This window comes from Ziziphus jujuba, chromosome 4, assembly GCF_031755915.1.
Source record: "Ziziphus jujuba cultivar Dongzao chromosome 4, ASM3175591v1".
Classification (NCBI taxonomy): Eukaryota; Viridiplantae; Streptophyta; class Magnoliopsida; order Rosales; family Rhamnaceae; genus Ziziphus; species Ziziphus jujuba.
In genome coordinates this window covers 863528-876031 of record NC_083382.1, presented here as the reverse complement: position 1 = coordinate 876031, position 12504 = coordinate 863528, and the positions used below count along the sequence as shown (strand labels likewise).

Sequence of the window (12504 nt, the reverse complement as noted above, 5' to 3'; positions counted from 1 at the left end):
ATAATAAAATATTCATCTGATTAAAACAAGCGAATTTGATTTGGTTTTCACCCATCAGACCGAACCTAACATCCACCTCTAATCCTTGATGTAGGCCAGGACGGAACCAACTCAGCCATGGTTTGTACTTTGTACGATAATGTTTTGGAAGAATAAAGCAGCCGATTGAGCTAAATGCTAAATAAGCTTTGTGAAATCAAATTATTCCATCTTAGCAAACGTTTTTTAATGGGCAGCCGATTGAGCTTGAACAAACCAACAACTGAGCTGTGCTGTGTGCTTGAGTTTATTATGGCAAATGCCACTAATTAAGCATTAGAAATATGGGTGGGAGATGAATGATAAAATAACGCGTCACTTGTGGTCCCTCAGCTCTTTTTTTTATTTTTTTAATGTTTTTGTTATATTTATATTTGTGATTGTTGTGGACAAATTAAATTTGAATTTTTTTTTTTTTTGGCTTCAAAAAAAAAAGTTTGAATTATTTTATTATTCGTATTGTAATTATTTTCATTATGCATTTTATTTAAAAATATACTGTTTTCTTTTTATGAACAGTAGTAATTATAAACATTGAGAAACGCCAAGTAAAATGTGGATAAGTCATAAATGCCAGCACGTGACGAAGTAATAGCATGATTGTATTAGGCAAAATCAAAATTTGGCAAGTCAACGTGTACGAGGACGATAAGTACGAATTTTGATTTGTTTGCTTCTTAAGAATCACCAGAGCCCCACTGCCAGTGCCAAAGAAGAAGACACAAGGAGGACAGAAGACCGAAAGAAGAAGACGAACAAGAAGAAGAAAGATGACATTTTTGCCAGTACTTCGCACTGCTTTCTCCAGGAGAATCCTCTCGAGGGTCCACTACTCTTCTTGTCTTGCTTCATATAATTCCTTGGTGGGTAACAATCAAAATACTAGGTGGACTGGATTTCACTCTGACACCAGCTCACATGGTGGTGGATCCATGAGAGGAGCTGTCTTTTGGGAACCAAACAAGCCTCTCACCATTGAAGAATTCCACATCCCTCGTCCCAAAGCCGGTGAAATACTCATCAAAACAAAGGGTATCAACAAAATATCTCTCCTTGTTTTCTACTTCTTTCTCCTACAAATTTCCTCAACTATTTGGAATACTTAATTTAGATACCCAGATGGAAAAATGTAATAATCAATCTGAGCTATTCTTTTTAGTCAAGGGTTTGATCCCGATTTGGAATTATCTTGCTCTCTTTATTATTTTCTTTTTCTCCAAGAAAAAGAGAATTTTTTGGAATTATTATGATTTGGGTAATGAAGTATAGCATTGAAGTTGGAGCTCCCATTTTGTTTTGAGCCTGATTTGATCGGAACATTATAGTTTCTGGTGTGATTATATTAAGAGATCTTACTGAGATTGTTTGCTGAAGATGAATGTTCTAATGTAATTATTTTTCCTAAGCTTTATTGCTGTTTCCGGAATGGGTATTACAGCATTGATTTTTTTCTTCCTCAAATTAAATGTATGGTTTCCCATTTGTGCTTCTAATCTTTGGCCTTTTGTAGTGAATAATTGTTTTTGGTTTAAATTACAGTTTGTAATTGAGTGTCTGATACTGTGTGTGCCTTTTGTATGTAGCCTGTGGAGTCTGCCACTCTGATCTCCACGTTATAAAAGGCGAAATTCCATTTCCCAGCCCTTCTGTTATCGGGCATGAGATAAGTGGTGAGGTTGTTGAACACGGACCACTTACAGATGCCAAAATCATTGCGAGGTGCATATACATTATAAGTTCGAGCAACTTATTATGTATAAACATGTGTATATGAATGAATTTATGTACTGTGTTTTCTTTATGATTGAGGCAGATGACAAGCAACAAGGATTATTAGTTTTGTCTCTTCAATTTTTTCAGATTTCCAATTGGTTCTCATGTCATTGGAGCTTTCATCATGCCTTGTGGTAACTGTTCATACTGTTCAAAGGTAATATCAATCCAGCATTCTACTCCGATGTCTTTGCATTGACCTCCGATTTTGTAATTACTGCTTCCTTGAATGAATGATTGCACATCTTTGTAGAAGAGTTAACATGTACACTATTCATCACTGAATTGAAAATAGGGCGAAGATGATTTATGTGAAGATTTTTTTGCTTATAACCGCGCAAAAGGGACTCTTTATGATGGTGAAACTCGGCTGTTCCTCCGCAACAATGGTAAGTTCACACACATGTGAACACACATATATAATAGTATGTGTTTCATAATTGCAATTGCTCATGCTGTTCTCTTTATTATTGACTTTGCTCTTCCAAGTGTGAAACTGATTTAACCTCTTATAGAAATGAAGAATTGTCTGTTTCTGCAAGGTAGGAACAAATGAAAAGGTTATTTTTTCCCATGAAGAATGGCATGATTATTCTTGATCTCATATCTCTTAAAGCTTATGAACAATTCTGTTTCTGGTTAGGATCTCTCTTTATGAGTGTATGCATGCTTACCTTTTCTATTTTCATTTTTTTAAAACTTATATGGTGTTTGCATTTAGGATTCTTTTTCTTTGTTATTTTATGCTTTTGGTGTAACTTTATCTCTATTGCTTGAGAAATATTTATATTGTTGCTGGATTACTAAAATATATCTTTACTATCCAGGAAAACCTGTATATATGTATAGTATGGGGGGGCTTGCTGAGTACTGTGTTGTGCCAGCACATGCACTGACTAATTTACCAGATTCGTTGCCATACACAGAGTCTGCTATTTTAGGATGTGCAGTATTTACTGCTTATGGTGCTATGGCTCATGCTGCTGAGGTGCGTGCTGGGGATTCTGTTGCTGTGATTGGCGTCGGGGGCGTTGGCTCAAGGTAAATTATGATTTTGTGCTTCATATTTTGCCTTGATAGGGATAGGATGCAATTTTTCCCAAGTTGAATCCAACATCAAGTTTGTTGGTTTAAAATTTTTCTTGACTGTATTGGATAGAAATCAGGCTGACCAATATGCTTGATTATTGAATGAGTCATTTGTCATGCCTAGAACAATTGCTTCAGTTGTTTGCAGATAGCAAGAGCATTTGGTGCCTCTGATGTAATTGCTGTGGATGTTCAAGATGAAAAACTGCAAAAAGCTAAGATTTTTGGTGCTACTCATGCTGTAAATGCAAGCAAGGAAGATGCTGTTGAAAAGATAAGAGTAAGTACTGTATAATTTTCCTAAGCTTATTAATCAAAGAAAACGAACAAGGTATCTACTCAAATCAAATATCTCTAATCTCATTGTCAACATTTTATTATATGATAGCAGCATTGCCAAAGCTTGGCAGCTGTTTCCTTTTTTTTTCGTCTAAACTGTCCAGTGCACCATAACTGGCCATGGAGGCAATCAACCTCATCCAATCTCTAGTCATTTACATGATATTTCCTCATGGTGGCATCTGAGATGCTCAAATAAGTTGCATCAAAAAAATTCTAAAGCAAAGCTTATATGCTTAGGAAATTGTTTTTCTATTTTACATGGTCATGGCATTTCCATAACATTAATATGTGTATCTGTTCATTGACTTTTAACTTGATACATAAAGGGGCACAAACTAACACTTAAATGTATCTGATGTTGCTAGTTTGCCTTATGTGTATTTATTTTGCTTTTTATGGACAGGAAATAACTGGAGGGAAAGGTGTGGATATTGCTGTGGAAGCCCTAGGGAAACCACAGACATTTGTGCAATGTACACAAAGTGTGAGAGATGGAGGAAAAGCTGTAATGATTGGACTTGCACAAGCTGGTGCCGTTGGGGAAGTGGACATAAACCGTCTTGTTCGTAGAAAGGTGATTACTAACTGTCTACCAATCAATAAAAATACCTTCGCATAGAATTATTACCTTATCTCATCAACAAGCATTCATTTGGATGACCGTATGGATGTAAAATGAAACTCCATAGTTTTCAGGCTAGCAAGCAAGCAAGGAAATCATAAAATGTTCCTTTAAGTATCATGTCATATATTGTGTTGTTCATGCATCACTGGTCCACTTTGTATTAGCTTAATATCTAGACAACATTATCAAATAAATAAATAAATAAATAAAACAATAGTTTTAAGTGTTTGAAAAGTTCCCTCAGTATTAATGTCTCATGGATGGTGATAAGAAGCCATTCTGGTTGGGACGAGCATCAAAGTTATCTAGTGCCACATCCCTGTATTTTCTCACACTTCCTGTGTAATTTTGAATCTGTAATGCCTTTTCGTTGTTTAACAGATTTGCAAGTCCAGTCCCTGTGGGCTTGTAGCACATGAATGTTATATCCCTAACTAATGTTTGTTTCTTCTATTTCCTTGTGTTGTTTAGATAAATTAGTATTGCTGATTAGAATGCTGTTCTGAAGCCATGATCAGAACACTCGCTTGATGGTGATATGAGCAGCATCATGTTTACTATTACCTGTTCAAGTGGAGAACCAAAATAATTTTTCATGTGCAACTTCATATTTGATATTTGTCTTTCATTTGTTAGAAGATTGACTTTTTGTGGAAATGATATAATGGATAGGTAAAAGTGATTGGATCATATGGAGGAAGGGCAAGGCAGGATCTTCCCAAGCTGGTTAGATTGGCAGAAACAGGCATTTTCAATCTAAGCAATGCTGTTTCTAGAAGATATAAATTTGAGGAGGCAGACAAGGCTTTCCAGGATCTCAACCAAGGGAAAATCATTAGTCGTGCAGTAGTGGAGATAATGTAATATCGTTCTCTCCAAGCATCAAATTCTCAATGCTAAAGCTTCCCCTTCAGTATCAAGGCACGTATGTGCAATCTGAAGTGGCATAAATAATGCTAAGAAATGTTTCTACAGAATGCTTTGCTACAATGGTAGCCTTGTTGTCTTCTGTTTGGTTCAATGCAATAAATTTGAACGTTAATTGTAAAACTTGGTATGGAAGTGGTTAAAGCCCTGTGTAAATGGATTTGTAATCCAAAGGTATGTTTTCCCATGAATAACATATTCTAGTTTTTACTGGTCACTTAAATCACCTTAAAATTTTCCCATGAATAGTTCATTGTCATAAGCTGCAAAGAGCATTATGCGATTATGAAGGATGTAAAAGTAAATGAACATATTGATTTTTATTTATTTATTTGGGTAAATACCAAATTGACAATTTTAATATTAACCAATAGATCATCTTTTGCCATTCGCATATGAAAAAAAGATGAAACATGAAATTAAATTAAAGAATGACACCCAGTAGCCTCTCTGATATCTCTGAAAAAGAATGTCGAGTCATTTACAAAAATGGGAGGGGGAAGCATAATACATGCTTGTCCGATATTAGAAGAATGGATTGAAAAACAGGTCCATCCCTACTCTTTTTCCAGCCGCCAACCCCACAGAAAATAACAACTAATACAGTGCCGTCATGAAAATTCTATTCTCCTTTGTCCTATTTTTGCAAGTTAAATGATAAATGTATGGAGATGTACAAGCTATTGAATTATATGAGCTGTAACTTTGGCCCCCATAACCAAACTCAGATTAGTTAGTCCTCCTTCCACTTGTTAACATATCTTAGGAAGGCATTAGCAGGATTCTCCCTAGGTGGAGCTCGTACACGAGTAGATCTTCGCAGCACAGCCTCCTCCAGTGCAATCCTGTGAGCCAAGCCCTTTGTTTTCTTTTGGAGTTCCGAGCTGTGAAAAAACAATTCATAAGGCAAACTGTACAAATTTGGCAGGCATGAGAAGCATAGAACTCTGCCGCATTTATAACAACACAAAAGAACACGGCATTGTTCAGTAATGCAATTATTTCCAAAATCAGCAATAAATAAATTCAACCATTTGTGGAAGCTAATTTAAGAATTAAACAGAACTAAAGTTCATTCAAATAGCACCAACCTAATTTCTCCAGCCTAACTCAAATGTCAGAAAAGTTTCACCATACAACAAATTTGGATCTACAGATTAGATGGATGGCAGCATCAATTCTACTTAATCTTTTTTGAAATATCCGGCCCCACCTAAAAACAGCTATCAAGAGTGCACATACATATACCCACATTCACATGTTCTCAATAACATATGAAGATTTTAACAATGAGAGAAAAAAGGATTAAACTTAGTTTCCGTGGGTGAGTAGCGGGCAGACTAACGATGGAGGCACTAGCATCAACATAAGCTGGGAGTAGACACAACCTAAAAGGAGAAAACATCCACCTAAACCAAATAAAATAAAGAAAGGGAAAACCATATGATAAAAGGTGAGACAATCTGGTTGCTGTTAGAAACAAAGTCAAGGACCAACCTTATTCTTGAATAGAATTTTTCCAGCTGCTTCTTAAGTGCCCTCTCTCTCTCCCCTTTACAGTTCAGTGAGCCCATCAGTGCATCAACCTGTTTGGAAATGACAAGTCAGATATCCAGGAGATAACAAGTAAATTAGAAAATGCAGGTCCAACAAGTAAATAAACCAACCGTCAAACAATCATACCTCTTCCTTGCTACTGTAGTATCCCCACTGCTTGGAGTCAAAACTCTCAACAAATATTCTTCCATCACGTCGAAACCACCAGTACCTATTATAATTTCTGTCTCGGCCCAAGGGGCTGGTCCGCACAAAGCGTTTCTCCATCTCCCGCTCATAAAATTCTTTCTGTGGCGTAAGATTGCAGTGTCAATAAAAGATGTATACACACAAAAAGAGAAGTAAAGTAAGGAGATAACTGCACCCTCTGTTCTTTATTACGCCCTTCTGTTGCATCTTTTCTCTCATCCTTCAACTGTTTCAGTGCTTCTTTCCTAGAAGAATCTTTCCCATTTTCTATCGGGATTTTTACATCTACATTATCTTTTTTGACTGTCTTTGATGCAGTGTCCAAATCCTTGCTCTCACTGTTAGTTATAAATAATTAATTACAAATAATAATAAGCCTTAGATAAGATTGAAAATTAAACATATAACTTTCATCAAAATATAATAGAATCCAAACCTTTTACCCATTGCATGGTCCTCTTGAGATGAACTGACCTCACCATTTTTTTTCATAACTTTATCCCCTTGCTGTGTTATGTCATAACCATTTGATAATACATTATCCACATTCTTCAAATCCACCACGCCATTAGCATCAGGCTTTGCTTTCAACTGTTCTTTCTCTTCCCTTTTCTTTCTGGCTTCCTCCAATGCTTCCCCCCTTCTTGTGGCCCCCAGGACATGCCTTTGTTCAATAATCTCATCCAACTTCTCCCTAAAAATATCTGTTCCGATTGCATGATTGACCAAGTGTAGTAAGATTCCCAATTTAGTATGAACATCTAGAAGACCATAATGCCCCCGCTTAATGGTTGAAATATGAGTGTGTAATTCAGGAATGTCAACCATTTCTAATAAATCACACAAGTACTCTGCCCAATTGATTAATGTAATCTGAAGTTGCAAAAGAGAACAATTTAAGCACAAAATGTCAGTGGAAAAACAGAACATTCATTTTTTAAAGAAAAGAGCAAGAAAATAAATAGACAAAAATAAATAAATTGAAGAGTATGTGTTGCTTATCTAACCTTCAGCTTACGATTTCGTTTCTGTACAGCCAAAAAATATTTGCCATTGTCCTTTATAAGCAACCGAAGAAGAGCTGAATGAGTTTCCACCAGAAGAATCACATTGCCTTCCTTGTGAAAGAGAGCGTTTTCAAAATCTTCAAGAGAATAAGGCGACAAATGCAACAGCCTACCAAAAGATGAACAAAAATCCCAAACCATTAAAAGATCTCCAACACATTCCATTGGAACATTGAAGTCCCTTGATGGAGAAGGGCGATCTGTAAAAACTGGATCATCTGCACCAGGTTTCACCAACAGATCATCAACTGGATATTTGATAGGTTCCTCCTTTGGTTCATTTTCTTCTGCAAATTCAAATAGATATACTAGTCAGATGAAACAAAATTTTACTGCACTTATGAACGCCCAAAATTTTAACGTGCAACCAGTTAAAAGCCAGATAGTTCCCCAAACTCCATATTCCCATCATCTTTAAGGAAGAAGAAAGTTGGAAAAGATGAACATATAGCACACACAAGAAATAAACTAGCATGCTGCAGGTAAAGTTAAAAAACTAACCAAAATTAAACCCATCAAAACTTAAAACCTACCTTTCACATTGTTATTTTCTGAAGTTGAAACATCAACTTTCCTCCTTTTATATTTTTTAAGCTCGTTTTTTCCCTCCTGCACATGATACATATGAGACAAAGCATTAATATTGAATTCTCACTAATAATTAAGAAAATTGAAGTTATATAATTACCATGTTACTATGATTATCTTCCTCATTTTTCCTTCTCTTTTTATTGCATATTATTAGTCCGTCCTTTAAAGACACTTTGCCCCTTAAGTCTTCTGGAAGATCAGTTGAGATTCCATGTTTTCTTGCCAGTTCATCATGAAGGACCCACGGAGAACTTCGGCATGTAGATTCCCGAATAAAAGACTTCAAAACATTTCTACTAAATGGCTGCTTCTTTTGTATTAGATCCTCCCCAGTCATTACCGAAGTCTCAACAACTTTCTTACTTCTATCAACCCATGCAACCTTATATCTAACTGTACCACCGTCCTCAAGCACTTTCAAAATTTTGCATCGATAAACACCATCATCCTTCTTGCCACTCAGTTCAGCACCCACATACAAGCAGTTTTGCAACTTTGCAGCTATTGTGTCAGCAAGATCTTTCAATGAAAGCATACCTGCCAAAACAAAAGGCAGTTGAGTTACATAGGTGCCTTAAATTCTAATTTGAGTGATAGAGTATCAAAAGTTATATTATTCAAGAGATTGTACCAATCAGATTCTAATATAATCAAATTTCTTAAGTGGAAGCACATATATTGAATTTGAGATTAAAAGAACAATAAATTCCAAAAGTGACCAAAACATAGCCCATATGAAACGATGTACGTGAAAATAAATTAAAAGAGGCATCCAGGTTGTGCAACAGTAGATTTAAAAAATAATGTAATCACTGATAGTATATACTCAACATATCTATAAAGCAACCAAAGCATAAACAACTAATCGAAGAATTCACACCTGAACGTCATAAATAGTCTTGACACAGAAAGATATTACATGCTTAACCTCATGATGTCACTAATGAAGTATTCATTTAGGGCCCGGATGACAATTATGAGTTGCTGCATTGCTAATTCGAATTTTTTCTTCTTTTTTTTTCCAAGAAAAAAAAAAATGGAAGTATGAGTTTGCACTAACTGTATTGTATGGTGCGCAGTGCAGGTACCACAACTTCTTTGGGAAATTGTTGGACCTTCTCAGTAGCACGTTTTTCTGACACCAGAGCCTCTTCATAAGTTAAGCTAGTCTTCCCAGTGACTCTGCACATCCAAACTCTCTGACGATACAAATTAATCCTGTTCAAGTACTCACTGATCCAAGTTAAGGTGGTGAAACATAGAGTAAGGTCCATCTCACTGCTGACAATGAAGTAGAATGCTAAAAACTCATTTTTCGTTTAAGCTCTCCATAAAAACAATAAAAGCCATTATAACTCAAGCCATTATAACTCAAGCCACTATCTTGTGCTTTCTAATACATTTCTCAGCAGCAAAACAATGAGAAGCTAAAGACATAACACCAATATAAAATAAATAAAAGTACCAATAACTTTGAAGAATTACAAAACAAGGATACTGATAATCCCGAAATATCTCTTTTGTAAATCTAACTTGGTATACAAGCTCACGAGGCTCAAGATCCTTAGGTGGTTCTGCCAAAGGGAAAGGCTTCCTTCTTAATAAAGGCATCCTTCAAATCAGCTTGGAAGGACCCTGAGATGTGGAAGGTCCACTTCCTGCAACAGAACAGCAAAACAACGTAATGAGAGACATGAGCCATTGGCATTTAATTCGAATTTGAAAGGAAGAAAACGCCATTTGGATGAGCCAAGTACAACATTTAGCTTAGTTGAGAGGTAATGCTACACTTGCTGAGAAACTAAAAAACCATAAACATTTGTATATTTCCCTTTCCACAGTTTTCCCACATCATAACCAAAAACTAATAGAGAGATTGCACACCAAAAAGCCAAAGACAATACAAATTCATATGATATAATATTCATGGTAACCCATCAGTGGCAATGGGTAATGTCAATCAAATACATGAATGCATGAGGAATTCATCTCATTGCAGAAACCCTAAAACAACCAGAAAAAGATGAAAAAAAAAAAAAAAAAAAAAAAAAAACACAACAGCAGGATCAGACCAAATGGCAATAAAGATTCAGAACGACAACCTCACAAACAGAAAAACCATGGCACCAAATTTGAAACCATGAGCAGTAAATTGGCAGCAAATCATTTAAGAAAATTATCATGAACCCTGAAAGAATATTCTTCTTGCAAGACTTAACGAAAAAACTAGTTTCCCAATCAATTCTAACTCTTCCATTCTATCTCGTCAATCATTCTCCTACCTAATATACCCTCACCATCATCCAAACAAAGAAACGAAAAAAACCCAGTCACCCAAATCCAAAAACGAAACCCTAGAATTCCCGCATTCTTGGAAAACCAAAAAAAAAAAAGGCGAAAAACAACATAAGCTCCAAAAGAAAAATAGAGGCGGAGAATGGAAAAAGACTAAGGGCGGGGGGCAGAATGATTGGAAATCAGATAGGAATGGGCAGTGAAACGCAAAGAAAGAGTCCAATCGCATGCAAAAGAGGAGAAAAAAGAAATGGACAACCACCACCAAATCACCGACAATGGACCGCAAAAAACAGCGTTCCCGCCACAAGTGGAATTCCCCGCAGTACAGATAGCCAAAATAAATAAAAAAAATAAAAAAATAAACAATAAAAAGGCAAAGCTAATGAGAGAAAGATAGAGAGTGAAAGTGTATGTGTGTTTTTTAGAGAGACGGAGAGGATGTGAATCTTACAATGGCAATGAAGCTGTTGAAATGTGCGACCTTGTGACTTGTGAGGATGCCAAAAGAAATATGAAGAGAGAGAAGGCTACAGAGAGAGCGGTTCTTGATTTGTATTTTAGTTTTTATTTTATTTTTTATTAAAACAGTTTAATATATATAATTTTTTTTTTCCCTTTTTTTTTTTAAATGCGAAAAATAGTAGAGAAACTTCTCACGTTTTCTCTTTTACTTCTCTGCTGTTTTTTCCCCGTGTTTGGGAAGGATAGCAAACGCCCCCTTTTTTTTAATTTATTTATTTAAAATTATGGTAATACCCTTCTATTTTCTGAGTTGTGGAAAAATCTTATGTAATAAAAGGGTGTTATTTGTAAATTCCCCATTTTAGTTAATTTTAATTTGTTATTTTCCAAAAACGTGTGGATTTTTTTCCGTTGAACATCTGTGCACTTGGCTGCTCCGTGATTCATTTGGTATTTTGGTATTTTGCTTATTTAAAAAGAAAATAAAAAGACAGGAGGTTAAAACTCTTTTTCTTTTTTGGTTGCCCCAACGTTATTTAGTTAAAATTAATATTTTTACTTTCTTGCCTCCGCATTTAAAATTTCAATTTGTTTATGAATAAGGTAGAGTGTCAAAACGATTTTTAGAATTTTCTTCTTTTTTTTTTTTTTTTTTTTTTGGCTGAAACGATTTTTAGAAAATTTAATTATTACTTCTTCTCATACTTTTATATGGAATCACACTCTTACATGGAAAGTGAAAAGCCTAAACATTCTTCTTCCTCTTCTTCTTTTTTGTCATTTTATCTTAAAAACTCATTCACAATAAAAAATAAAAAATATATATATATACATAATTACCAACAAAATTTGCAAGTTCAACTAGCAAAAATAAATAATGGTAGGTGTTTCATTAAAGTTAAGTATATTTGATTACAAAAGTATATATATATTTATTTTGGATATTATATGATGTTGTTTATTATTGACGATATATGCCATTAATTTCTCATTGTTTAATCTTATTTATTTTTCAAAATTTATTAGTTAAATAATTTTTTTATAAACTTAGTTAGATAATTTTTTCCACAAATTAAGTTATATAGTTCCAAGATATTTTTTATAAATATATAGTTCCTATGTATTTTTGTGTATGACCAGATCAAAGGGATAATCAATTTTTTTTTTTAATATCTGCTTTGTTTATTATGGTGGAAAAGTGGAAGAAAAAGAAAAGATGGACAGAAAAGTGAAATGAAAAAAGATAGATTTGGTTATTTTGTTAAAAATGAAAAGAGGATAAATGAAAATTTAAATAATTGATTTTTCATACAAAACAATTCCTCAGTATAGAGAGATTATTGAAAGGAAAAATATTAAATAATTATGAAATAGTTAAACTTAATTTTTTTTTTTCCCTCTATTTCGTTTTTCACTTATATATCAAATAAATGATGGAAAGTAATTTTTCAACCTTAGTGTCATGCCAAATAGAATAGGGAAAAATATTTTTTCATCCCTTTAATTTTTATTTTTTTTCCCCATATCTCTGCCATTTTACATCAT

At 34.6% G+C, this 12504-nt stretch overlaps 2 protein-coding genes across 6 annotated transcripts; one reads left to right on the top strand and one right to left on the bottom strand.

Moving 5' to 3' along the window:
- The first annotated feature begins 682 nt into the window (after positions 1-682).
- On the top strand, positions 683-5012 carry LOC107415761 (uncharacterized). Of its 2 annotated transcripts, none has more exons than XM_016024151.4 (8): positions 683-1071; positions 1623-1758; positions 1900-1969; positions 2108-2201; positions 2739-2853; positions 3040-3181; positions 3647-3817; positions 4541-5012. In XM_016024151.4, exons 1-8 carry the CDS (start codon positions 810-812, stop codon positions 4730-4732), a joined length of 1182 nt encoding a protein of 393 aa, XP_015879637.3. In that variant the 5' UTR covers positions 683-809; the 3' UTR covers positions 4733-5012. The 2 variants fall into 2 exon arrangements, with proteins under 2 accessions (XP_015879637.3, XP_015879636.3); XM_016024150.4 differs by having other exon boundaries at positions 685-1071; positions 2640-2853.
- Positions 5013-5214: 202 nt separating this feature from the next.
- On the bottom strand, positions 5215-11101 carry LOC107415821 (uncharacterized). 4 transcript variants are annotated; one of them, XM_016024224.4, is made up of 11 exons: positions 10949-11101; positions 9698-9857; positions 9260-9432; positions 8297-8736; positions 8142-8217; positions 7549-7895; positions 6978-7414; positions 6717-6879; positions 6479-6640; positions 6293-6381; positions 5215-5679 (listed from the first exon to the last, which is right to left on the bottom strand). In XM_016024224.4, exons 2-11 carry the CDS (start codon positions 9808-9810, stop codon positions 5529-5531), a joined length of 2151 nt encoding a protein of 716 aa, XP_015879710.2. In that variant the 5' UTR covers positions 9811-9857; positions 10949-11101; the 3' UTR covers positions 5215-5528. The 4 variants fall into 4 exon arrangements, 3 of the variants coding, with proteins under 3 accessions (XP_015879710.2, XP_048327520.1, XP_048327519.1); XM_048471563.2 differs by lacking the exon at positions 10949-11101 and adding an exon at positions 10754-10916; XM_048471562.2 differs by lacking the exon at positions 10949-11101 and adding an exon at positions 10302-10731.
- Between the last annotated feature and the right edge of the window lie 1403 nt (positions 11102-12504).

Bases quoted from the DNA above. Each gene is read 5' to 3' on its own strand.
- LOC107415761 (XM_016024150.4), top strand. From the start codon at position 810: ATGACATTTTTGCCAGTACTTCGCACTGCTTTCTCCAGGAGAATCCTC. The intron at 1,072-1,622 runs GTATCAACAAAA...TTTTGTATGTAG, and splicing joins AATACTCATCAAAACAAAGG to CCTGTGGAGTCTGCCACTCT. The intron at 1,970-2,107 runs GTAATATCAATC...AATTGAAAATAG, and splicing joins ACTGTTCATACTGTTCAAAG to GGCGAAGATGATTTATGTGA.
- LOC107415821 (XM_016024224.4), bottom strand. From the start codon at position 9,810: ATGCCTTTATTAAGAAGGAAGCCTTTCCCTTTGGCAGAACCACCTAAG. The intron at 9,433-9,697 runs GTATCCTTGTTT...AACTTGGATCAG, and splicing joins GAGATATTTCGGGATTATCA to TGAGTACTTGAACAGGATTA. The intron at 6,880-6,977 runs GTTTGGATTCTA...TATAACTAACAG, and splicing joins GACCATGCAATGGGTAAAAG to TGAGAGCAAGGATTTGGACA.